The following is a 27,226-nucleotide window of genomic DNA, read 5'->3' as shown; positions in this document are numbered from 1 at the left end:
TAGAGATGAAATCTGCCCTTGCCAAAATAAATGAAAATTCTGCAATTGAGATGACTGGGATTAGGATTTGCCTGAACTTGTAGCCTTAGAAATTGGCCACACTTTCCATGTTCCTTTGGTTTCTAGACAAAAATGCAATTTAGAAGCTTCAAAGCTGTGAGATAAGGCAGGTAGGACATTTAGCTATGGGAATACAAAATACTGCAAAGCAAATTACTTCAGGTTTCCGCCAAGACAAGAAACTGCTTTAAAGTCTCTCTAAAATGTTGTTGTCCGCAGGCAAAGAAATTGAGCCACGTGACAGAAAATAGCTGCTTCAAAGGGTGTTTGGAAATACAGAGGTTGATTTTCATGGAGAACTCAGGCACCAGCTGCAGGTATGAGGTGTGCTGGGTATGTTCAAGCAAGAAAAGTTTTGGAAATTAATTTAAGCTAATTTATGTGAAAGGAAAAGCTTGTGAGGCTCAGAACAACCACACAGCCCGGCGACTGGAGTGCTGTTCTCATGACAGGATAAGCCGGTCAGTACTGAGGTGAGCACATCAGCAGGTGATACTTGAAGTGAGGTGTCAGTGGAGCGTTGTTTGCAGCTGGCTGACAGCACCTCTCCACTCTGGGTGTAGAAATCTTGGCAATATTTGTCACCCATTTTCTGCAGTGCCTCCCACCGAGCCTGCAGTCTGGCAGCTGCCCCTCCACAAAGCCTCTGTGAAGGCACGGCCTCTTCCAGCCCTGCATGAGCGCAGCACTTTGAGTCTTCATCCAACTTGCACCCCGACATCTCACCTCTGCTACCTATCACTTGCACAGCCATCCCTAAAATACTGAAACTAATTCCGGAACCTGAGGGCTATCACGCCTCAAGGCCTCTTCCCTCCTCCAAACACGAGACTTTGGATATATAAATATATTTCATATTTCTGCACCTCTGGGTGACGTTTTCCAGCCGCTCTCCGCAGGGGAGCTGTCGTGTGGGAGCCCACACCGCCGGTGCAGCCCAGCGAGGAGCTCAGAGGGACCCCCACAGCCGTCGGCCCCGCCTCGCAGCCCTCCTGGGCCCGCTGCGGCCCACGACGGCGACTTCCCGGCTGCGAACCGCACACCGCCCTCCTCCCCATCCCCTGTGCCGGCGGGAGCGGGGCTCCCCCCTCGCATCAAGCCCCTCCCGCTCCTCTCGCCAGGCTCGGCCCCGTTCCCCCACCCCCCCCCGGGCGCGCTCCGCTTCTCGCCGCCGCCAGCGCCTACTCCAGGAGGAAGCGGGGCGGCGGCGCGGCCGAGCGGGACACGCCTTTCGCCCTCCCCGCCCCGTCCCCGTCCCCCCCCCCCGGGCCCCGCCGCCCACAGCGGGCGCGGCGCGGCGCAGCGCGGCCCCGCCATGAGCCGGAGGTAGCGGCGGAGCCTTCCGCAGCCGCCGCCGCCCGCCCGCCCGCGCCGCCGCGGCGGCGGCCGGGCCCGCGATGCCGAACCAGAAGGGCGGCAAGGGCAAGAAGAACAAGCGCGCCAACAGCAGCGGAGACGAGCAGGAGAACGGGGCGGCGGGAGGCGGCGGCGCCGCGGCGGGAGGAGGCGGCGGGGCCGCGGCGGGCGGCGGCGCGGGCGGCGGAGCGGGCGGCGGAGCGGCCGCGGGCGGCGCGGCGCCCGGCGACGTCAAAAGCGGTGAGCGGCGGGGCGGCGGCCCGGGCAGCGCGGCCTCCTGCGGTGGCGCAGGCGGCGGGAGGGAGCGGACGGGCGGAGCGGGGGGCAGCCGGGCCCGGGGGCGGAGAGCGGGGAGCGGGATGGTGGCGGGGAGCGGCCGCCGAGCGGGGCGGGTGCGGGGAGGTGGTGCGGCAGGCCCGGGCTGGAGCAGGAGGAGGAAGGGGCGGGAGGGCGAGAGAGAGCGGCGGGACCGGGCTGAGCTCCGCGGGCCCTTGGCGGCATTTGCGGCCGGAGGGCTTGGAAGGTGCGAGCCACAGCGGTGCGAGGGCCGGGCAGGTGCCGCGCGGTGATGCTGAAGGCGGGGAGGCGCGGGGCCGCCCGCCCTGGGCTGCGGCGGGGCGAGGGGCAGAGCCCGGCGCTGTCCGCCCGCCGTCGCGCCGCCCTCCGTGCGGGAGGAGCGGGGCTCGGAGCGGTCCCGGCTGCTTTGTGACCCGTCCGTCTGCGTGAGGGCAGCTGCCAAGCAGGACAGGGCTCGGTTTGGAAATACCGGTGCCTAACAATCCCTACTTTACTGCATCACGATTAAAGATGAAAGCCCTTCTTTGAACTGCGTTTCGTTTGTCCTGCGGCGGCAGTTACAAGTTTCATTTTCTAATCGGCCATTCTTTGCAGCCCTTGGTTGGTGCTTTGGTTTCTGATTCAGAGGAATTTTGGTAAGGTTTTTTGTTTTCTTCTGGTTATTTGCTTTGCGGTTCTTGTTTGGAGGCAGTCTCCAAACTGCGATATTTCAAGCTACAACTAGAGGTGGGCTGGGATCTCTGTACACTTTTTGCTAATGCAGAAGGAGGAATCTATGTTCTGCCTTTATGCTCACGATGAGCTGTGTAGAGACCCTCATCTTGAAGATTTTTTTCCCCTTAGAATTTGGCCTTCGGCTACTCCCTTCCCATGCACTGGAGGAGTTGGGAGGGTGAAGTACAACAGCTTTGTGCTTTCTGGCAGTAGCTTTGCCTGGCTGCTGTTAGCCAGCGGGATATCCAAGAGTCTTGCTGCAGTTTTCAAGATGTCCAATTCCCACATATCACTTAATGGAAACTTTTCCTTAGGAATGTTAGCGATTAATTACGAGTCTCTTTAGCTAACAAAGCCTTTGCCATACTACTCTTATGAGATTATTGCTTGCTCCAGAGAATCACGAAGAATGTTTAGAATTTCCTTCTTTTTATTATTTTTATTTTTGTATTTATGATCAGCGAGGGGAAAAGCTAGAAGGATTCACAAGAACAGGATCATTTCTTGGACTTGAGTCTGGTGGTGGAATGTGTGCTTTACAGGTGATGCCTTGATGTTGGGGTTGTTGACTCCTATGAAGCTCCTATGAAGCTGAAGCTGCCTGTCCAACACCTAACCCGTGATGCTGCTTTATTTTCTCTTTCCTTGTTTCCTTTTGATTCCAGTGGTCGGAAACATCCTCTTCTCTGGGCACCCCAGTCCCTTTTTTTGTAGGGTATGATGCTGGCTTCAGTATTTACATGGAGTGCCTGATGAGCATGCCTGCTCTGTGGTTTGTCAGGATCACCGTGACCAGTCAGATACTTCATTTCAGATGCACCTGGAGACTGGAAGAGTCCATGTGGTTGTGAGCTTTATTTTATCTATGTTCCTGCCCATCAAGTAACAGTGAGCTGGAAGTTTTGTAAATTGCATTCTTACGGATACATCCAGAGCTTTCAACACCTTTGGTCCAAGGAGTGAATGAAGAAGCGTCTCCTGTCCTGCAACAGATCTGGGCATCCAGTTCTCAACATGCAGGGATTCATAGAATCATTGCAGTTGGAAGAGACCTCTAAGATCATCTAGTCCAATCGCCAACCCATCCCTACCAAACCCACTGACCATGTCCCTCAGTGCCACATCCACACAGCTCTTGAACTCCTCCAGGGATGGTGATGCCACCACCTTCGTGGCAGCCTATTCCATTGCCCAACCACTCTTCTTGAGAAACAAATGTTCTTAATATCAGACATTAAGATATCAGATGATGCTAGTAAATTCAGTAGTGTCTTCAAAACCTGTGAATCTGAAATGAAGCTTCTCAGTTTTGGCCTAGAGACCCTCAGAGGGGTCCCATTTCTAGTCCTGAGGTGTTTGTGAGGGGCACTGTGTTTGAGGTTAATTTGTCACTAAGCACTTTACTGAAGGCACCGCCTGGTACAGCGAGTTGTGAGGTTAATGGAGTTCTGCTGTCCGCAGTCAACTCTCGATTATTCATGGCAGATTATCTGGTTTGCAGATTAAGTGTGCTGGATGCAGGGAGGCTCCTCCCTGTGCTGCTGCCCAGGGAGCAGGCAGCTGGACGCTGTGGCTTGTGTTGTCCATGAGCACTGGTCTTCAGCATCCCTACTCCCTGTGCTGCCTGTCACCCTTGCTGTGCTAGCTCTGCCCTGGGAAAGCAGTTGATTATTTTAATAACATAACCTGTTTTTCTGTTTTCATTAATGTGACAAGACAAGTATATAGAGATGAAAGCAGCAGATTTAATAATTGCAAAATTAAGACTGCAAACCTTGTCTTGGCATTGTGGTGTTGGTATGACAATCTAATTATGCAGTCACATCAGGACCTTGTTTCATCCAGGGAAGGGATAGTGACTCAGATTTAAGTCTTCATTGTTCATTATGTGCTCTGTGTACTGATTCTGCACAACATACAAATGCTGGAATGAAACAGAATTTTTGACTTCCTCTGGGCTTCTCTCTGCAGGGAGGACTAGCAGTGCTGTGTTACACAGAGCTGCTGCTACAGCAGCCCTTTGCAGTGGAAAGGGGTTAGATTTTGCTTTGATCCTTGCACTGTTTTCCCCCAGAATAGCAGTGAATTTTTCACCACCTGTTTGTGTTTGGTTTTGGTAGTGTTTGCATTTGTGCCTGTTCAGAGGTCTGTCTGCTCTGGAAGGCTCTGGCTTTTGAGTTTGAGGTTCTGGCTTCAGACTGTGGGGATCAAGGGGATGGAAAGCATAACTACTAACCAAAGGTGATGACTTTTCTCCCTCTTGCATTGTAACTCTTTTACAGATTCTGACATAGTGTCCACAATGAATATCCATGCTCTGCAGCTGTGCCTTCCATTCCTTCTTCTCCCTTTCTTGTTCTGCACCTTCTCACCTCTTTTCATGGGGAGTTCCCATTCACTGGTAGCATGCTGAAATACATACACTTTCCTTCAGAGCAAGGAGGAGTTCTGTATATAATAGCTCTATCTTTATTGACCAAAGGGACATTCATTTTCTGTGCTGAGTGAGATGCAGGTCGTGGGGTCAGGGGACTAATTTGACTATCATAATGTACAATGAAAGTGAAATTTGATGTAATAGCCTTATTTCTTAGATTTTCTGTCTTCAGAGGGTTCTGAATGATATTCCTTTAAAAAAAATGTATTTTTCTGGATAATTTTCTATGTTAGTTTTCTTGATAAAATTGGAAAATCTGAGCTATGATTATATAAAATTATATTGGCAGCTTCATTAGCTTTTGTCTTAGTGACTTCAGCCCTGCAGATTACTGGAGTTCCCAATAGCAATAGCTGGTGATCTTCATATGCAGGCACGAGCAGCATGAGGACAGCAGCATCAAGACATTTTGTGGATCCTTTGCTCAGAGCAGCAGCAGAGCAAGGTCTGTAGGGTTTACATGGGATCTGGCAGTTCTGAGTCGTAAATTCCTTTTCCACTTCTGTGTTGCTGAGCTTGAGCACTTCTTCTAGTAGCTAGTCTATGTTTTATAACTTCTATCCCATAAGCTTTTTGTTCCAGTCCACAGATGCAGTTGTTTCTGACTCCAAAGTTCTTTCTTCCGCCTTTTTTTCTGCACGTTGCATTTGTTCTTGGTTTCACTGTCCAGCAGACTCAAGTCCTCTTTCTCTTCTTGCTGGTCCCTGTCCTAACATCTTGCTGTTTTGTTGCTGTGTCTTTTGTCACTCTGGTCTCTCTGGCTTTGGTACCACAAGAAAATGAGAAATGATAACGAAAAGAAGCTAGCTGTCTTTTTCTTAGTGTGTGTAGTTTCCCACTTCAACATGGGGTTCATTTTAGACTTTGAAGGTAAAGTAACAAAAAGTTGCAGCATAGCTCTCTCTAAGTTGCTGTATTACAGTGTATTTAAGGCCATGCTTTCTCCCCACTGGCATAGGTGAGCCCTTAAACTGTAAAACAGGCAGAGCTAAGTGTGTTGGTTGTTGTGGAATTGCCAAGATTCAGGTTTATACAGGATCCTGGTTGTGAGAATCCTCCAGGGGAAGAAAGGTAGTGGTTTAGGTCCCACAAGCAGATTGTTCCCTGGGGTGGAGTTTCTTCTGTGCTAGTGGAAGGGCTGTATGAGTGATGCCCATGTTGATAGTGCTGGGCTGGCTGAGCTGCAGCTGCATGTCCTACCTGCTTTCCTGCCTTGGCTGAGCTGCCTTTAGCAACAGGAACTCCCTGTGGATCATTTCGCTGGGGACCAGACCTCAAAAGGACACAGTGAAAAACATAATGTGCCTTCCTTATAAATTAGATGTTCTTGGGAGATGTGCTCCATGTTCACTTCACGCAGTGGGAGTATTGGAGTGCATGTCAGCTCTGTGCAGTGTACTCGGTACCAGAGCTTTCTCATCAGTCAGAGATATTATGCAATCACAGAATCTCCCAAGTTGGAAGGAGCTGATGAGGATCATCAAGTCCAGCTCTTGGCTCCACACGACACTACCCAATAATGAGACTGTGAAACTGAGAGTGTTGTCCAGACTCATCTTGAACTCCTGGCAGCCTGGGGCCATGCCCGCTGCCCTAGGCAGACTGATCCATGCCCACTGCCCTGTGGTGAAGAACCATTTCCTATTTTTAACTTTTCAAATAAAGAATAATCCAAGAAACTTAAAAACTGTGTCTTAATATCTTTGTATTCATGTGAGATTTCTAGGGAACTTAACTGTAGTTACCTGGCTTTAAAATGGCCTGCTCTGCTTTTGCATACTCTTTACCTGGATTTCACAAGTTTGTAAGCTTTTTATTTCAGTTGAAGATGTTAACACAATAAAAATACGAAGAAGAAAATCAATCAGTGCAATGGTGACTAATGTGTTGAAAGCTATGACTGGCTAGCCAGTAAGATCTTCAAAGAAAGATTATATCCTGGAAGTATGATAAAGAGTCGGTAGATTTGTCAGTGCAATACTCAACTAAAAATTGTATTTTTAGAGCATGAATTGCTTGAATATTTAAGCATGGATTAGTATTTGCTGCATCAATATTCCCTGATGCATAGAACTTATAATTCCAGTCCGGCCTTGTAGTGAAATTGTGTATTGGAATCTTGTCACTACCCAGCTTGAAAGAAGGGGTCTCACTGATATCAGTGAAACCGCCTAGAATATGGGGTTTCTCTTCTGTTGCAGTGAGTATCAAAATCTAATTCATACCGACTTTGTTAAAGAAAACCATTTTTCTTTCTAATTCCATTGAGTTCTTCTGAATGGAGAAATCAATTGAATGCAAATTCAACTGTATCAATGCAAATCGGCTTTGAAAGGACTTTCATCTTTCTTTAGAATTTTTAAAACTGTGCAGTTACATCGTTTCATGGCAAGTGCGAGGCATGTTCTGCAGATATTCACAAATGGGATCATGTCTGTAGTGTTGCTGAATAAAATAAATATCCTTTGATACAAACAAGTACACATTTCATTTTTTATAACAGTTCTTTTTGCTATCAAAGTGGTTATCAAGGCCTGTCTGCGTTCTGCAGTCACTGGTTCAACTATAGCGCTTGCACGAGTAGTGGTTAGGTTTGATATCTGTTAGATTTCCTATGAGGAATTGCAGTTTTTTAACTGATGGCTTTATCTTGCCTGTACTCATCCCATATTTTCCTCCCAGTGATCTAACAAGCAGCAACAAATCAGCTTCTAGTCCTAAGAGACATTTATAAATTTCCTTCAGCCTCACTTACAGCCTTGTATACTGACGTGTCCTTTGATATTAAAGTAGCATGATTACTGGCTGACATCTTTCCAGAGGAGGGCCGCTAAGATGATCAGAGGGCTGGAACATCTCTTCTGTGAAGAAAGGTTGAGGAATTGGGCTTGTTTAGCTTGGAGAAGAGAAGGCTCTAGGGAGACCTCATTGTGGCTTTCCAGTATCCTCATTGTGGCTTTCCAGTATTGGAAGGGAGCTTATAAACAGGAGGGGGAATGGCTTTTTACATGGGTTGATAGTGATAGGACAAGGGGTAATGGTTTTAAACTGAGACAGGGGAGGTTTAGGTTAGAGATTAGGAGGAAGTTTTTCACCCAGAGGGTGTTGACGCACTGGAACAGGTTGCCCAAGGAGGCTGTGGATGCCCCATCCCTGGAGGCATTCAAGGCCAGGCTGGATGTGGCTTTGGGCAGCCTGGTCTGGTGGTTGGTGACTGCCTATGGTGAGGGGGTTGAGTCTGGGCTGATCTTTGATGTCCTTTTCAACCATTCTGTGATTCTGTGTTGCTCTGCTTCTCTTGCTACAGCACTTGTGGAAAAAGTAGTGGTAAACCTTGCATCTAGCTCAGGGAAAAATAATCCAGCTAATCTTCAAGGTATCTGAATTAGAACAGCATTAGTAAGGCATGGACTTTCTTTAAACAGCTTTCACAGAAATTGAGATAATTTCAACAGGCCTCTTGAAGTAGTAACCTGGTCACTGGAGTGGATAATTCCATTTTGAAAGCTTGCAGGATTTTGAGTGGAGTGCTGGCATTTCCCGGTAGACTTCTGTGACATTTATCTTGTGTGCATTCTAACCTTTATCTTTCTCTTTAGCAATGGCATAGTCTTTCAGTCTTCCTGCCATGGCTTGAGTGGGATATTGCTGCTGTTCCTGTCTTGAATGCTTACTGTGAGAGGAGGCAGCTTCAGTCGGAGCCTGGCTGTTGAGTATTCCTGGTATTCCCCAACTCTGCTTCTGTGCTATAGATAAGCATTTTGGGAGCAGTGTACAGTTGAGGCTTCCATGTGCTGCACAGATGCCAGAGATGGCCCAGAGGCGGGGCTGGAAGCCAACACAGCGTACTGAAAGAGACATCTATTGGAACGGACAGCTTCAACCTCAGGAGACATTGTCTTGCTGAGATGCTAGTTACTGCAGCTAAGGCGGCTTTATTGCCAGCTTCCCATTGAGTTTATACCAGCTTCTTTAGCTTTTCATGTGGAAAATAAAAATACTGTCATATTGAAACTTGGAAAGTGTAGACCAATGATACAAACACCCTTAGACTTAAAACTGAAAAAAAAAGGTGCAGATACCATTTGATTTGACCTTTTCTCCTTTTACTGTTCTTTTTCTTGTGACTTTGAGCAGGGTCTTGTGGCTAACTGGCTTTCATTCTGAGCAAACTGAGCCCACTATGTTTACTTCAGAGAGTGATTTAGGACACCTGCAGCTTCATTTGCTTTATTGCATTTATTCCTTTATTCTCAGCATGAATTGGAATTTACTACTGGAAACTTGATAGGGCAGGTGAATTGGAATCCCCTTTAGTTATTATAATATCTTAGGTATAAGGATGTTTTTGAGACACCAGGGTTAGTTTATTGTAACATTTCAGGATATTACAGTTTATTGGAAGGCTACAGTAAGAGAATTTAATGGTAGAAGTGCTTTGCTGTGAGAATGATTCACTAATGGACAGAACCATAGCCAAAGTTCAGAACATAATAGTGCCCATCAGCCCTAAGACAGTCACCAATCTCTGCATTCACCATGGTAGACGTCTCTGTAAAAATCCTTACTTGGCCTGGTGATGCCAACTCAGAATTAATGTGGCAGTAGCAGGAATACATTGACATTAGTTGTGATGCTGATAGAAGTAGAGGCATGAATTTATTCTCCCTGATATGGTGAACTAGTTATGTTTTTGCCTGGACTGTTTAAGCAAGTTTACAGCAAGTCAGAGTAGGATTTTTCCTATGCAGGGAAGTTCTGTACATCCTGAACAAAAGGCCAAGCTGGATGGAGTAGTTGTTCTTTGTGTTTTGATGACAGATCCTGAACGGAAATAAGCTGGCTAGTTTGGCTAGAGGATAAAAACGATGTAGATTTTGGTGATTTCTGTAAGATCTTATTGCCAGCTTTGTTGGCAGTGTTGGTGTAGCCTGGAGCACTGATGGCTGCTGTGTAAGCAAACTGAAAAACTTCTGTGCCTATGTAGGAGCCTTCTCTCCTTAGTTTGTACAGTTTTGCTCTTGACTTTCTGACTTTGTTGGGGTGATGACTGAATGGGGTATAAGAGATTGATTGAGAGCCACAAACAACACGAACTTCGTATCATGACCTAATCGTTGATTTCATGAACAAGCATTTGTTCTAACAGTGCTTCAGGCTAGAAGGCATCAACATAACAGGTATGCCTTCATGATTTCCATTGCATCTTTCCACTGCTATGTAGCCGTTAGGCCTCTCAGCTTTTCTGGGGAAGAGACGCCCTTGGAAGCCAAGCATGAAGTGAGCATAAGTTAAGTATGTGTAGATGGTTCTAGTGCTCCAGGAGTCTTGTTTGAATTTCTGGGTGAGCCAGAGTTTAGCAACTCTAGATTACTCCGAGTCTTCCCTTAAGAAGGGTGGTCACCTCAGGTGACTACTTACATAGTAGAGCTTATAACATCTTGCACGTTGGCTAAGCTGCCAGGTAGAGCTTTTGATCTCTTTAAGTCCCTTCCACGAGTAAATATTGACCACTGCTGCTTGGCTCTTGAGGCTAGGATTCAATTCCCAGCTTAGCACATAAGTGACAACATGAAAGTGTTTAGCTGTGGAAAGCTTTGAGCCAGACTCCCATTATGATGAGGGCTTATCTGGAGTCAGTGGCTTTTAGGGAGTGATGCTGGTGGATCCGCACCAAGGGTCAACATCAGTCCGAACTGTTCTTCAGCTTGCTGGAGATGCTGGCTTTTCTTTTTGAGGGTGTTATAGGGAGTCTCATGACACAAAAGAAGCCTACATTTTGGGTAGTTTAGAAGGTACTGCTGCCCTGTTTCTTCCCCTTTCTTCTAGAGTGTGGCTGCAAACTAATCTTCAACAGTCTGCATAGATTGCCAGAAGTTTTGGATAGACATCAGTCATCACTGGGTGTTATCAGTATTTGTCTGCTGTTGTTTATTGTTGCTTCACTAAACATTCATGCCTGCCTTTTTGGATCCACTTGTGAAACACTTTTTGCCAGTGTATTCTTCCTGCTCCATTTGGTCTCCTAGTCAGGTAACTGATTATTTCTGCAGTGCTATATGGTTTATGCTGTTCAAGTCATTATGTGTATGGCAATACTGTGTTGCGTTACTTCTTGGTAATCTTTTACATACCAAATTGTTTTCCGGTGTTTACAAAAGCAAACACATCGGGCAATTAATGCAGGTATTTAGTCTGTTTTATTGTCATTATGCATGTTATTTTTTGTTTTTCCAGTTGCATTGCAGTCTTAGCATGGTGGTATTTTCTGACTTGAATTAAAATAAAGCTATCCTGATGGCAGAGGAAATAGCAAAGATTCATGGAAATGGTTGGTGGGAAGTAGCCTTCCACAGATATAACTCGACTCTAGTTCAAGTTGGCAGAGTGAACAAATTCTGGCAGCGAAAGGCTGTGAAGGGAATGCTGTCCATGCAAAAGTGGTAGTAAAGGTTCAAGTGCAACATATGTCACTTAGGTACCTTTTCTGGCCTAAGTAATGTACTGGCAAGTATAACATCCTTGACATAGGTGATGAGATACTAGATTGGTGGTTGATCAAAAGGAACCAGCTGATAGTAGGTGTCTTGCCAAATGCCCAAACCAGGTCACTTCCTTGCAATCTTCCATCATGTTCTTGTTTTTGAAAGAAAAATTAATTTTATGGTAGTTCTGTCAAAAATATAATCTTGTTTAAACAGTGAGCGATCTTTGCCCAGATGTACATTTACTCAGATTATTACATATTATTTCTATTTTAGAAGGTATTTATGAGCTGCCCCTTAAAACTACACTTAGAATTACTGATGAAAATCACTATAGCAGAATATGAGAAAACATTTCTTTTTTATGTGGAACCATAAATTCTTGAAAGAGTCAGTGTGCAGCAGTACTTCCAAATCAGCAGCCTGCCTATTACAGCTGTGCACTTGGGTCTACACACCAAAGCCATTCTGCTGTACAAAACTACCTGCTGTCTTGTTTTGTTCTCTTAGGCTATGAGAAACATCTTGAAACATCTTGAAAGATAAAGTAGGGATACTTCTGTGGTCAATTAGGCTTTCTTTCAGAAGAGTGGATGCTTCTCTGATACCTGTTAGTCTTTCGTTTTTCTTGTAAGTTATTATTATTATTATTATTTTTAACTTCAGAAACTAGAAGTCTGATGGCATATTAGCTTATTGGAATCAGTTTATATTCAGGTGACAAACCAGCTTGGGGCTGTGGATATGGATGTGTAGTTTAGCTCACATGGAATTCAGTTTGCTCCATTTATATCTGAGTAGCTTTAGATGGTAACTGCAATACTGCCACAATAAGACACAAACATCACGGTCTCATCTCTGTCTTTTTGGAGAACAGTCTTGAAATTCATTTATAATTAATGGGAAATAGAAGGGTTTGATTACAAGTAGGTTTAGTTTTGTAATTCTGTAGTAAGTGCTTTGTCTCATTTAGAAAATGATGATGAAATAATGTAAAGCACTCTCGAGGGTAGTAATTGATGAAGAGAGCTGTTCACGATTGCTAGTGTGGTTCTCATCCTAGGTAATCTGAATGCTGGTGTTCTTACTCATGTGACATACCCATTGCTGTGAACTGGTAAAGTTTCTCAAAAGAGTTAGTTAGTAGTAGAGTAGATAGGTCAGATGAGGAAATGTGTGAAAAAGGTGTGGTCATCTAACTAAGTTAAATGTGGGGGAAAAAAAAGGACATCACTGTCAAAAACAGAAATCCTTTTCTTCCTCATAGTTACATTAGGTGGGAGGTTCTCAGATAATCTGTCATCTGTGTTCTCAAGGAAGATTTGGAGAAGATCATATTCCAGAGTCCTGGAATGTATAGGTCCGGACTATTGAAAAGAGGAAAAACCTGTTGAAAATCACCTTTAAAAGAGTCTCTATACATACAGAACATGTTTGTAATCAAATAATTGTGGATACATTCTGCTGAATACACAGGGTGGTTTGATTTATTTATTTTTTTCTCTATTTCAGGCACTTCCTGTATTGATCTCAGTATTTGTTTACATCTTGAAGAGGCAGTGAACTTTGTAGGGAGTTAATTATGATGTACTTCTTCATCTGAAACCAGAGCCATGTTTCTGTCTCATTAACGAAATACCTTTCTTTTTGAGTCAATTAGCATTACCAGTATGGAAGAACAAGTGTATGGTTTTAACTGGAGATCTCTAGACATGTCTGTGCAGTTATGTTCTTGGTTGTCAGCTATAATTATGTGTGCAGCTGTTAGAACATTTACGCTCTGGAACACAGGGGGACCATAAGTGAATTGTTGGCATGTCCTCTCTTCCTGCCTTCCTGCAGTGGTATATAAGAATACATACTAGAATGGGTAAATGTAGGAAATATGTGAGAGCTGTCCGTGGTGGTACATCTTACATCTTGCTGCACATGCTGATTTGCCCTCACTGGTTTCAATTTAACTGGTTTTTTTTTTCTGAGATAAACTGCATCAGATGCCCTAATTGCAAACTGTGCTGTTGGTTCCTAAATATGATAAAAGAATGACTGACAACGAAGAAAAAATGTGCACAGGTGCTTGGTATGACATAGTGTGACCTGAATCAAAGGTGACAGTCTGTGAGAACATATGGGGACTGGTGTGAGTTGGTAGCCTCGTGGGTTTTGAATGAGAGCAGATAAGTTATTGTTTCCTTTTGCTCTTAGCTTCTGTCCTTATACTCAATAATATGGAGTAAAAGCATGGAGAAGAATCAGTCACTAGTTGCCAGCGAAATCCGTGCCTCTCAGGTGTTAACCTGAAGCCTGCATGTTCTTAGTAGACTTTTCAGACACCTGAGACAACCAGCAGGGGAAGAATGTCACCTGTATAGAAGGAACTTTTAAAGAGACCTGAGGGGATGCTTCTCTAATCTAGCAATGTTCTCTCCAATCTGGTAATCTGTCTTCTTTTCCTTTTTATGACTGAAGAAGGCTTTTTCTGCTTCGGAAGAATATTCTCCTGAATGTGCCCTTGTTGCAGTTTATAGTTCAGTCCCTGAAGGAAAGGTATTGCAGCAAATTCTCGTTGCATCTGTGCTGCTTTAGGCATTTGAAGCAGAGGCAGAGAAGCAAGATGAAGGATGTAGCTTGTTCCAGGGAAGAGCTTGGGAAAATCTTGTGTTTTGTGCCCATGTGTTCTGGGTAAATAAGTTTGAAGAGCTTCAGTGATCTTGAATTTTCTGAAGGTTACCTTGAAGGTGTTTTGTTTGTTTCTAGCATTGTAACAAGTTGTTAGAAAGGGGCAAAACCACTTGCATGCCAATGACCTGTGGTTGCAAAATGGTTTATGTATTGCTGCTGTGTGGCAGGTGATTATGGGTACTGAGTCTTTTTGAAAGTAAAAGTGAGTGTAACAGTATAAAACCCATCACCCTTGTGCAAATTGTGTTACATTATTCAGGCTAGCAGTGACAAGAGCTGGATTTAAAGCAATGCCATCAAATATGTATTTTTTATTTCCTGGCTTATTTGATACAAATTTGAAATCCTAGGGAAAAATAATGTGTCTGCAGCAGGCTGGATTGATGAGGCATGGTGCATCTCCCTTACAAGTCCTTGGGCTCTGTCTGGGACTTGGGAGCCCCAGGAAGACTGCCATGCTGGTTCATGCTGGGTGAGGCAGCACTTGACTGGGGAAAACCCTAACAAAGCCTGCAATTACTTGAATTCAGTAAAGCAGAGGTAAAAAGGCAGCCTGCCAGCCCTACTGGAATGGTGTTTCTTTTGTTGAAATAAGAAGTTTAAAAAAAGAAAAAAAAAGTATGTCATGATTAGACTCACTTCGGATCCAGTGGAAGGTCAACACAAAAATTTCTTGCTTTCCAGCTTCAACTGTGCAGATGTATTGGAGTATTCTGTAGCCTGTGGTATTTAGGTGCGGGAGGGGAAAACGTTATTGGTCATAAATACAGAACATCTGCGCATTTGATACTGTTACAGGGAAAGAATTGAAATACTCCTATTCTTTGCTCAAGGATATGGCAAAGGCTGCTGCTTTGCTGATAAAAGACCACATGTCACTTGGCTTTTTAACCAGTCTGTGTTGCTAACTGTTTGGTCTGTGAAATTTAGCTGTCAAGTAGGTCAGTAATGGCAGTATGTCCTCTGCCTGAAGATATAAAGAAGGTCTTCCTTTCCATACAGAAGCATGATCTATTTGTCTTGCTGTTCAAAGTCCTTTGTTTTCTGTTTCCCTCCATATCCCCTGTATCTTGCTCATTCCTAAAGAAGAGATCAGTTTACGCCTTTCCTTGTGACTGCAAAGTCTGTCTGTACTGCCTTCTCAATTTTCAAACCAGCATCTCTGTTTGTTTTTTCTGTGTTGCCTCTCAGGCTTCAAAGAGGTTCTCCAGAAACATTCACAGATCTTTCTCCTTAAAGCTTACTTATGCAGTGATGTCCACAGAGCCTTGAGGAGAGTTAATGCTTCTGAGGTTCTTTGTCTTTGAATACTGAACTGTTTGTATTGTCTGTTTGCTTCCTTATTCTCTTATTTCCTTTCTATAGCTTCTTCTATGTATTTACCTTTTTTCTCTTTCTTTTTTTTGGGGGGAAGGGGAATGACAACTGTTTTTGTTCTGTCCCAGACCTAATGCTTGTAGGCTCTTTGATAATGTGGAACATTAGTGAGAACTCATATTTGTATTTGGCACAGCATTTAAACTAGCAGTATGATGAACAGGCCACAAGCAGCCTACCTTATTAATGTGTCTGCTTTTGTTCCACAGAAGCCCCTTGCGCTACTCCATTGATCTGTAGCTTTGGAAGGCCAGTGGACCTTGAGAAGGATGACTACCAGAAGGTTATATGCAACAATGAGCACTGCCCTTACAGCACCTGGATGCACCTTCAGTGCTTCTACGAGTGGGAAAGCAGCATTCTTGTCCAGTTCAATTGCATTGGCAGAGCTAGGAGCTGGAATGAGAAGCAGTGTCGTCAGAACATGTGGACAAAGAAGGGATACGACCTCGCTTTTCGCTTCTGCTCCTGTCGGTGTGGGCAGGGTCATTTAAAGAAGGACACTGACTGGTACCAGGTGAAACGAATGCAGGATGACAAGAAAAAGAAATCAGTGTTGGAGAAGAGCACAGGGAGGTCTGTGGTGGAATCAGCAGAAGAGGCCAAAAAGGGCAGGCCAGCCAACAAGCCACAGAAGGGTTTAAGTCATGATATCCAGCGAAGGCATTCAATGGACAGGCAGAACTCCCAAGAGAAGAGTGTTATTGGTGGCAGCTATGCCGTTCGCTCCCCCTGTGTCTCTCCTGGGCAGTCCCCACCAACTGGCTACTCGATCCTTGCCCCCACCCACTTCAGTGGCCCCCGCTCATCACGATACTTAGGAGAGTTTCTGAAGAATGCCATACACCTGGAGCCACACAAGAAGAACATGGCTGGAGGGGGAATGTTCAGGAATGCGCACTTTGATTATGGGGCAGCTGGTTTGCAAGCACATCGGTCGGGACACTTTGATGCCCCTGTGCAGTTTTTGAGAAGGCTTGATCTATCCGAGCTTCTCACTCACATACCCAGACATAAATTGAATACTTTTCATGTGCGAATGGAAGATGATGCCCAGGTGGGCCAAGGGGAGGACCTGCGAAAGTTTATTCTTGCTGCTCTTAGTGCCAGCCACAGGAACGTTGTGAACTGTGCACTGTGCCACAGGGCATTGCCAGTGTTTGAACAGTTTCCGCTGGTGGATGGAACCCTATTTCTTAGCCCATCGAGACATGATGAAATTGAATATGATGTTCCCTGTCACCTTCAAGGTACAGGTTGTCTGTCCATCATGCTAGGTTTCATTTGGTGGTGGGACTGCTTTCCATACCCCACTCCCTGTTTTAGATTTTCATTTTGATTCAGCACTTTTGAGTTGTACTCTAAGGCTTGGAGGCATGTTCGAATTACAGTGTGGGTCAGGTTGAAATTCTTGGCAGAAACTGTGAAAAACAAATACTGTGTAGAAAGATCCATTCCTTGTGGTTTGTGTACAACCAAGAGATACCTTACCGGGTTTCTAGGTAGGCTATAGGAGGATTTTTCAGCCACCCTATTGCAGTGTGTATATACTGATTTATATGTTATGAGTTTTCCTCCAAGACATACATTAACCTTTTAAACAACCTTTTACATTTCAGCGTGCTGTACTACGACATGGATGAAAGTCATATTTCTCCTGCCAGCCAGGCCTCTCATCTGCTTTCAGACTTGAGAATGTCAGTTTCGTTTTATTGGAGATGGTATTTTTTTGCATGGCAAGGACTGTAGTCTGGCCTGTGTTAGTGCAGGCCTGGCGAGGATGATTTCTGTGGCCTGGAAAGGTTGTACATAGTGAAAGTAAGCTTTTATTATTCTGGGAAGTGGTGTTGGAGTCGTGAGGGATTTAGACTTAGTTCCAAATTCCCGCCTGTTTGGCCAGCACCCTGACCATGTCCCAACTCCATGCTGAGCTGGGGCCAAGACATGTTATTTTTCTCCTCCCAGAGAAACAAACAAATGTGGACTGGGATGAGCTTCAGCTCTTCCCAAAAAGTATGTCTCAAACTGAGTGAGAAGGGCAAAACACATCTGTTCTGCCGTCTGCTGGCGACCAGTGTGGCTAACACGAGTCAGAGAAACTAGTCCTAGTTTAGTGCTCAAATACATAAAGCTCTGTGTTGAAAAGTGCAATGGGAATGCGTTAGCAAGAGGTATTTTAGTGCTTACTCTCCTTTGGTTAAATTTGTTATTATCTCATTCATGGTCGTAATATCTGTTATATAATAATGTTCCTTTGTTCAGCAAACTTTGTATTGTTTTCTTTATTCAGATCACTGTGTGCTAAGTCACTGACCTGTATTCATGCTAGCATTATCATTTCTGTCTTACCTGATGTACTTTAAGGGGAAAAAGTTATAGGGAAATGCAGAAGCTGAAAAATCTCCAAGGTAAATAGAATATACCTCTGTGAGATAACTGTTGGCTGCTGTGAGGAGGCATGCACAGTGTGCTTGTGCTCATACCAGTGCTAATAGCTGGTTTAGTAACAGTGGAATTTGTCACTTGCAAACTTGTTGGCCACTAGGAAAGAAATTCTGCCAAATGTTGTTTTGCTTTTTTAAATTAAGTGTTCCTTACCCATCTGATGGTACACCTGAAAAGCGTGTTCAGACAAAATGCTGTCACTAATTGTTAAAAATTTTAACTCGTTATCTTGGGTAAAATGGTTTATTATTGGAACTGCTGTTCTCAAGCTTTGGAATGATATTATGCTTGCGAGATGCTGTTCCAGGGTGTTATTTTCTCTTCAGTAAAGAAAATCACTTCTTTATTTCAAGCATGTTTAAGATATCAAGAGCCTCATTTCCTATAGCAAAGGAAGGATTGTGTAGGATCTTGAAAATTAAGTGTTGGGGAAATGCAGCATTTTAATATGCAGAAGGAGAACTTAAGATGATAAAAACTACTTGTCCTACTTTGCAACACAAAGCTTTAGTGAATGGAGTTAGTTGAAAGTCTCCAGTCTCGAGTTGTTCACTTTAGGAACAGAGCTTATTATATTTGCACTTCAGTATCATCACATCACATTTTCTAGAGCTGAACACTCTGGAGTAAGTCAGTTTACTGTTTCATACCAACAAATGTTTTTCTGCATTTATATTTTAAGAAGAATCTGGTTTTCCTTCTCATTCTTTCTAGAACATTTGGTTTAAAAATAAAGCAAATCAAAAGTAATCCATTAGTTTTAAAGAATCTGGTATGAGCAAATCATACCTTGTTAATATTTTATTTTACTTACGTAGAAAAGGCACACAAGTTGCCTGCTCTTTAAATTACCAACTGTGATGTGTCCAGTGCTTTGATGCTAATGAGCACAAATTGCAATCCAACAAAGGACTGTCTGTATGCAGTCAGTCTTGCATTGTATTTGATTTGTAACTGCATTACTTTGTAACTTTTTCTTGCGTAGCTGAGCAAATTGTGATATATTACAGAATTAGTGCCCTAAGTAAGTCCACTAAACTACAGATTGATTCAGTCCCTGCAAGTCAGACCTATCTAGATTTGAGATCTTTGTAATTTGCATAAGGCTTTTTGTTCTGTGGGAAGCTCACATCTTGGATTTTGCATTGTTGTGTTCAGTGACAGTTGTGCAGAGAAGATACTTTGTTTTAAAACCTGAACCTCTTGATTTTAATAGGAGGCTGTATAAATGGGTTTTTGGAAGTCATTGTGTGTACAGTGCTTAAGTTCATGGTAGAGCTTAATAGACTAGGTTTGTATGGCACGATAAAATCTGTGTAACATATCATGTTTCTAAATATGGTTACTATCAATGAATTGTCAGGAAAATGTAAAGAAAAGAAAGTTGCTGATCTGGTTGTTGCTTTTTTTCCACGGGGAATATTAGTTCCTCAGTTCTCTGCTTGCTGGAAGATTTTGACAGGCTGTTAAATGAGTCTGTACCCAGCTTGCTAAAAAGCTTCAATGTTTCTGCACTTTCTCTGTCAGGTGGGGATGCAGCTAAGGCACAGTATTGTTGGAAAAACTGCAGCTGATCATATAGCTTAATATCCTGGCATCTGCTCATGTGGTTTAAGCAACTTTTACAAAGTATTTTGCTAAAGGCTACAGCAAATAGAGGAATAAGGGGATCAAAAATGGGCAGTGTTGACTTGTTCCTGAGTTTCACATCTATGGAAAATATCTGCAGTCAAGTCTTGTGTATTTTCCATAGAGAAACATTTTTTTTGCTTGTTTTTCACTCTTTTTAAAAATAAGATTTTAATAAGGTAAGGTTTGTGTCACTAAAGGGCAAGTAACACATTGTGAGGAATGTCTGTTTTAATCTTCTGTTACAGTCTCCTTAAGAAGTATGTTTCCTGTCCACAGGAAGGCTTATGCATCTCTATGCTGTTTGTGTAGACTGCTTAGAAGGGGTTCACAAAATTATCTGCATTAAGTGCAAGTCCCGATGGGATGGAAGCTGGCATCAACTGGGAACTATGTATACCTATGATATTCTGGCAGCATCTCCCTGTTGTCAGGTCAGTATCGTACGTAAGACTCCTAAGGTGAAATTCCACTAATGATAATAAAGGTTTGTGTTTCTCTTCTCCCATCCCTTCCTTCACCCTTCTTTTGCAGCCTATGAGTGCAGTACAAGAAAGCTGACTGAGCCCCTGTCCCTTGATCTTAACTTATGGAGTACAAAGGCCAATAGCTAGACAAAAGCTAATGTAATGGTCAGTGGTCAATGCTTGATTTGTTGTTGTGTTTTTTTTTTGTTTTGTTTTTTGTTTTTTTTTTTTTAAATAAATCCCCATAAAATGCATTCACAATTAAAGCCGATACTTCGGATGATCACTAGGAAGTATCTTTGTTATCATATACAATTCTAGTAGTACTTGAACATTGTTTAGCCGGTGATCTGTGTATTCAAGGTTCTAGTTGCTTGAGGTATGTTCTATCCTAAGACAAATGTAGTAAAAAAGCCAAGAAAATCGGAAGGTCTAAGGAGTCTTTATGCATAGAGAAACCCATCTCTCCTTAATCTTTTATGCAACTGACTGTGCTAACAGTATCCTGCCACAGCCTGAAGAAGCTTAATTTTCATTAAATGCTCACTTAATTTATGCTTTTGGAAGGAGTCAAGACTTCAGGTTACTCCAAAGTAGAAACATCCCTGAAGCAGCAGGACCATCAGCATCCAAGAGGTCTTCCTTTCTGAGGAGTGGAAACTCAGCAGTTTTATTGTGGAGGTAGGGATGATACACAGTAGGGAGCCACCAAAATAGCACTGAGTGCTATTTTCATGGGTATGGCTTGCTGGTCCCTTCTGGCTCATCAGGAACCAGCCATTGCCTTTAAACATGCAGGACTTGTCACTGACTTAGAGCAGGTGCTTGCCAAGATGTTTGCATTCTACCACTTCATGGTGTTGTGGATGCTTTCCACAAAGCTTTGTGGTCTCTTTGTTTCTTACTACTGCTGAGTTCCAGCAGTTTGTTTCCAAGGGAAGCTCAAAAGGAAGACTGTCCCTGGCCTTAAAGTTGTGGCAATACAGGGGACATCTGCAATATGGTTTTGCCAGTATGTGAAACTCAATTTAATATTAAATTTAACATTTCTACCAATGCTCAGAAGGCAGGTGGAATTCCTGGAACTGGAAAAAATGACTGATAATATTGATGTAATATATCAGTTATATACATATTGATTGTAACTTAAGACATTACCTCAGTTTTTGTGCTTCTTGAGATTTTAGCTATTTTAAAATAGGGACTTTCAGTTATAAAACATTGATGCTGACTTGCTAGCTCAATAAAATAGAGGAAATTTAAATCTGAATTGATTCTATTGAATGTGCAAGGCAAGAATTAAGGTCTCATTATACTGAATCTTAATTGTATGATTAATGGACAGTGTGACAGTACATGGTAAGTAATAGAACTGAATGTAAAACCATTAGCTTCAGTGTGTGTGATTGCTGGGTAATATGTATTATTGTTTCACCTTGATTGTTACAGATGATTCTGGGCATACAGAGGAATGACATTTAAATATGGTGCATAATTTAACTCTGAATTGCCTCACCGATGTCTGTTTTGAATAATTTATACCGTATTTCAAAATATTTAATTGTACTCATGAATGTGCTTGTAGGATAATGAACTACAGCCACTGTCAGTTTGCTAGCAGCTGGCTGATGGGCTGAACTGCAGCAAGAGGAAAAAGCACAGTCTTTGAAAAGAAGATACTCTAATTCCATTCCCTACTAGACTGTATTTCTTAGTATTTCTGCTTTTCAAGGAGGGCAGATATCTGAGGGCTTCATGTTTTCTTTCTTTTTGAGCCATGTCTCAACAGCAGTAGTACTTTAATAATTTCTTCCTCCTCTCCTCCCAAGAAAATGCATTAAATCAAAGGTGATACAGAAAATCATATGTTCTTTTCAATGAAAAGCTGAAGCTCTCACTGGCATATTAGTCTGTGGGGTTAAGCTGTGGTATGTATCAGGCCCTCACTGCTCATTTGTCGTTTTTATTCTTAACCTTCTTTGTGATCTTAAGTCTCCTTCATTTCTCCTGAGTGTTATTGTATTGCCTGCTGAGCTTTCTGTACAGGAAATGGGCTTATTTTCTCAGCGAGATGTCTCCTGAAGTCTTTTTTTGTTGCTCTTAGTACTGATCATGAATAGCTCTGCCAGCCCTTTCCCTTCATCTTTAATTGTTTCTCCTATCTACTGAGTTAATGTTGGTCCTGCCTCAGTTGGGTTTTGTAAAATAGTTTCTGTGCTTTAAGTGACCTGTAGTTTATGTAACCTGGTTTGTATTATAACTGTTTAAGTAGATATTTAAAATGATACAATACTGTGCCACACTGATAAAGTAAATTGAGTTATATGTTTGTTAAGTCAAAAATATTAGATTGTTAAACCAAAAGATTAAAGTGCTGATACATCTCTTGGAGGGATCAAATGTAAACCTAAACAGACACACAGTGTGAGCTCTCGGATAAGGATTGCGTGGCATGCATGTGAAGTTTCTCTCCTCACTTAAAGGCTGCTTTTGTGATTTATTGAGACAGCACTTCGTATGTCAAGGACTTCAATTTGTTCTGAGGTGAACCAACACAAAACAGCTCTATGCATATATGAGCTTTGAGATTCTGAACCACCAGTCAGTCACAGTGGATGATATTTGAACTCCATGGGCTATAGATGTTATTTCATGTGAAAACAAAAATCTGCATGCCTGTAATTTACTGCTCTGGGTGAAAAATGTCCTTACTGGCAGGCACCATGGCTGCAGGTTTCCTGACTGAAGCTGTTAACTACCAGAGGCCAGGGCAGTGTGTTTCTTGCTGAGGTGAGGAATGGAAATGAATCTGGTTATTTCAAAAATGTTTTTCTTGTTTTTTCTTTCTTTCCTTTTTTCTTTTTTTTTCTTTTTTTTTTCTTTTTTTTTTTTTTCTTTAAGGCTCGACTGAACTGTAAGCACTGTGGGAAGCCAGTAATAGATGTACGGATTGGCATGCAGTATTTCTCCGAATACAGCAACGTCCAGCAGTGTCCTCACTGTGGAAATCTAGACTACCACTTCGTGAAGCCATTTTCTTCATTTAAAGTTTTGGAGGCTTATTGACGAAAGCTTTGCTTTAGTAATAGCTATTTTATGGGTATTTCAACTTTATTACATATCTTTTTATAGAATTCATTCTGTGATGGAATTACTTTCTTTTCTAACTGAACGAGCAGCTTCTTTGTCTGTGTACATATGAATATGTATATATACATGTTGTTAAATTAGAATCCTCCTGATGAGATCTCTGTCAAGGTTGGAGGCAAGCCAATTTTAATGGCCTTTGAGTATATCCCAAGTGTGGGGATAAAATGTTCAGCTATAATTATTTGGTTGGTTTTTTTTGTATTATTGTAATACGGTTGATAGAAGGGTGTGGGGAGACATACAGGATGCAGAAATATGTCCAGATGGAAGGTGGGTAATTGTGTAGGGTTGTTGTCCCTCTAGCATGGTGGAAGTGTGGGAAATCCTTGGAAAGAAGTTGTCCCATCAGTGTTAAATTCATAAGTCTCTTGCATCTCAGTGGGGGCAGGAGCATACGTATCCCAGACTTGTGGTCATTTCTGTGGGCTTTCATTCAGGTTTCTCCAGATGGGGGAAAACTGAGATATTGTGACAAGTGAATGTAAATCTATGCCAGAAAAAGTAATCTTGAAATATTTTTTAGCATAGTGTCTTCCTGCCATGTATGTTTGATGTGTGTTACCCACACTGACTGATGGTATGGCAATAGGGCCTGCTTCCACCAGTGTTGTAATGTTACCAGTTGGGTCATTTGTTTATACCAAAACAAGCTGAATATCTTAAAATGCTTTATTTAAAGGTATTTCTTCACAGATATTTTAGGACCTCATGATAAGTGGGAGGAACAGGCTGAACTGAATGAGGATGTTTGTATGTGTCTGCTGGGGCTGGGGCTTTGCTTCCTATTGCTGACTGGTGTGACTGATTCAGAAAGAGGACCACATAGTGGGATCTGGGCTGTCAGACCTGTAAAAGCTGAGGGGCACCTAATATAACACATGGCATTGGTTTTTAAGTCAATGAATTGCTGCACCTTTGTATTTCAAAAGTTAAGTAAGACCAGGGTCCAAAAAATCAGACTTTTTAGAAAGCAGGCTTAGTGTATTTACTTTCTCCATGCCTCTGTGCTGTATATAGTAGTCTGTGCATTAGGCAGTGAATTTGTGTTATAGGGGTTGGCCCTATAGAATCTGCAGATTTTGTTTTTCACTCCCCACTTTTTCCTTCCATAAATAAAAGTTTTTAAATAGGCTTAATATAAGTTTTAACAGGTCACTGATACTTTACTTGGCTACTCAAGCCAGCAGAAATGTTTGCAAGGGCTTTCCTTGTTCACAGTGTATTTATGGGATGGTTGGTCACTCACACTATCATGAGATAGGATTATGTTCTGTTTCTTCAGAGGTTTTTTGGTTTTCCTCAATTTACTGTCTTAGTGTATCTGTAGAAATTACAATCTTGAAAATGACCCTGATACTCTGCACATCCTGGGAAAGAAAACAAAAAAGTCAGAAGCCAAAAAATCAATGCATACACTGGGCAGAGAACTATGTTTTCTGCTAATTTAAGAAATTAATGGGCACGTAAAACTTGAAGTGAATATCCCTTTTTCTTTGTGCATAAAAACCCACAAGGTTCACAGTTTTATTCCTGGCTGTCTTCCTTGCAGAATTAGCTTTTTAGTATTAGGCACTTCAGATAGTACTCAAGCTGCACAGAGGGCTTATGTTGGCAAAGATCACTTACTCCTAAGTTGAGTGGTAATATCCTTAGAAGCAAGTCAACTCAACCTAATGATTTTCACATCTGGATAGGGCTGGGCTGTCTCGTGCAGTTAAACTGGTGAGGCAGAACAGCGATGTTAGCAGGCCGTGCTGTCTTACATCTCTGGCACTCCCTTCATCCCGTCTTCATTTCTTGTCCACATGTTTGTATCTGGAGCACATCCTTGGGCTTTTGTGCAGTTGTTCCCTAGGAGTGTGTTTTAAAAGTTTTGGGAAATCCTGTTTCCTTTTTAAGACAAATTGTGGGAAAAATTTTGAGAGACTTGTAACACCATTCTGGTGTGGTTGCCACAAACCCAACTTACAGCTACTCCATTTGCAGTGGTACCAGCACTGTAATTGTTGCCCATGGGAGCAGGATCTGGCCCAGGCATACCTGGGCGGGAAGAAGGTAGCTAGCAGATAAATTGTTATTAGCTTTGCATTACAGGCTTCCCTTATAGAGAAGAAACAAGTTATAGTTTAAATTAACAACTTGGGCCCTTCAGCTTCAATGGTGTGTTCCCAAAACCTGATGGACTTAGGGTGGTTTGGAGTCGCCTTATATGGCATTGCTGTGAGAATCAGATTAAAGCACAAGTACTGGCCAGCTCCAGCAGTCTAAAATCACACAGAAAAGGCAAAACTCCTGTAATGAGAAAAATTAAAAAGATACATATGTGAGTGTTGTGTTTGATCTGGAGTGCTATTTTTTTGAGCCTCAAGCCTGGGGTATTAATCCCCACATGCACTAGATGGATAACAAAATAGTAGCACTCTGCACCCATTTTTTTCAAACATTTGGTGAGGAGAGGTGTCACCGTGCAATGCATGCAGTAGGGCAGAGCTGGGATCTGGAGATCTTCTAAATACTTGTTCATTTACTTTCCTTAGAGTAGCTTAATTTATAATTTTATTCTTTAAGTATTTAGATGCCTCTCCAGATACGTATGTATGACAATCTTGATAAGAGCAGAAGTGGGAAAAAAGGGAATTTGGATACTTTTTAAAAACACAAGCGTATGTAAGGTTGTACAGTATATTCAAGTCAAAACCAAGAATGTGGCAGAATGAGAAAGCAGGAATGGAAACAACTATTTAAATTCTTAACAGTGAGAAGCTAAATACAAATATATCAAAGAAAACAATTTTCATCTTCATCTTTTTCTTTTAATTCTACTATTAAGTGAGTCTTTGCTGCCACTAGTGGAAATGCCTGTTTTCTTGCAAAGATGTCTGGATGTAGAGCAGCAAAAATGATCCTTGATGGAAACTAGCTGAGCAACAGAAAAGATTCTCTGAACTTTTCCTCCAAAGCAATTAGTCCCAGTTTGTAGAGAATGCTTTCTCTGCTTCTTGCTAATACAGAAATCTGATTGTGGGTTACTGCAAAATGTAAGATTTTGTTAAATGCATCAGATTCCAATCAAGCAATTAGGCCTACCCTTTTGGCTGGGCACTGCATAAGCACAAGGGCTTTCTAACTTCTTTGAGTCTTAATAGCTACTTAAGAGGTTGAACTGGACAGCACTTGGTTTGCTATCTATCATGATGACCATTGGAAAGAATCAGTGAGATGTTAAACGTGTCAAAAGGGAAATGATTTGTCTAGGTAAGGAACTGCTTGCTTTGCTTGTTTGGCTGAAGTTTACTCTTCACTACCTTTGATTTTTCTGATGCTGTGTGTTCTTTTTAGTCTGGCCTGTGGTCAGATTAAACTGTGCCTGAAGTATGTTTTGTAAATGAGAATACAGTCCTCTGGATGTGGAGGTACATTCTACTCTTCCGAAATGCACGATACTCCTTGTGATAGTAATAGGAGTTGCATGTGCAAATGCTTTTCTTTCCGGTAGTTAACAATGTTTTCCATAGGAGAGGCTTGCATTTAGCTAGACTTAATATTTTGGATGTGTAAATGAATTCATCCATCACTAGTACATTTTAAAGTAAATTTTGATAACCATAACTAACAAAATGGACATCTTTTACATGCTGACATGTCATTTGACATCTACCAAGGTAAACAGGCTGAAATTCTTGTTCTGGTCTAATGCCTCAGTCATGAAAACTACAGTGTTCTGTAGCCCATAGACTATTCTACAGTCTATTTGCATTAATGTGTCCAGTAGTGAGCAGTGTATTCATAATGAATTTAGTTTGGAAAATAGGGAATATTCCTACAAGGGAGGCATCTAACACAGTTTTGTTTTGTTTTCATGTACTCTTCATTTTGCTGTACCAGGTAGCTGAGGACAAACATGTTGTAAGGCCACTGGTGAGAAAACCCCTCAAAAATACACTTGTTCATAAAGGTTTCTTGTTGAGACATTCTTGGATTGCACTTTTGCAGGTGGAAGAATATGTACATAGCAAATGAATGTTGATGAAATTAAAATAATTGGTTATATCATTTGCGTGTGTTGCTAGAGAATATTTTGTTGTGACTTCTCTGTATTAAAAAAGTAATAAATACCAGACAGCTAA

General features: G+C 42.4%; 1 protein-coding gene across 6 annotated transcripts; it reads left to right on the top strand.

Moving 5' to 3' along the window:
- The first annotated feature begins 903 nt into the window (after nt 1-903).
- Nucleotides 904-27,226, top strand: HECA (HECA ribonucleoprotein granule regulator). 6 transcript variants are annotated; one of them, XR_014944030.1, is made up of 6 exons: nt 904-1,656; nt 5,238-5,309; nt 15,618-16,658; nt 19,762-19,916; nt 20,517-20,630; nt 22,851-27,226. XR_014944030.1 is itself a non-coding variant. In XM_085541573.1 (5 exons), the coding sequence occupies exons 1-5, from the start codon at nt 1,458-1,460 to the stop codon at nt 23,013-23,015; spliced, it is 1,632 nt and encodes a 543-aa protein (XP_085397699.1). In that variant the 5' UTR covers nt 904-1,457; the 3' UTR covers nt 23,016-27,226. The 6 variants fall into 6 exon arrangements, 3 of the variants coding, with proteins under 3 accessions (XP_085397699.1, XP_015713896.2, XP_085397701.1); XR_014944031.1 differs by lacking the exon at nt 20,517-20,630 and adding an exon at nt 20,017-20,114 and having other exon boundaries at nt 22,851-23,083; XR_014944032.1 differs by lacking the exon at nt 22,851-27,226 and adding an exon at nt 20,017-20,114 and having other exon boundaries at nt 20,517-20,534.

Source organism: Coturnix japonica, chromosome 3 (assembly GCF_054131305.1).
Source record: "Coturnix japonica strain WE chromosome 3, WE-NBRP24, whole genome shotgun sequence".
NCBI lineage: Eukaryota > Metazoa > Chordata > Aves > Galliformes > Phasianidae > Coturnix > Coturnix japonica.
This window is presented reverse-complemented; position numbering and strand designations above follow the sequence as displayed.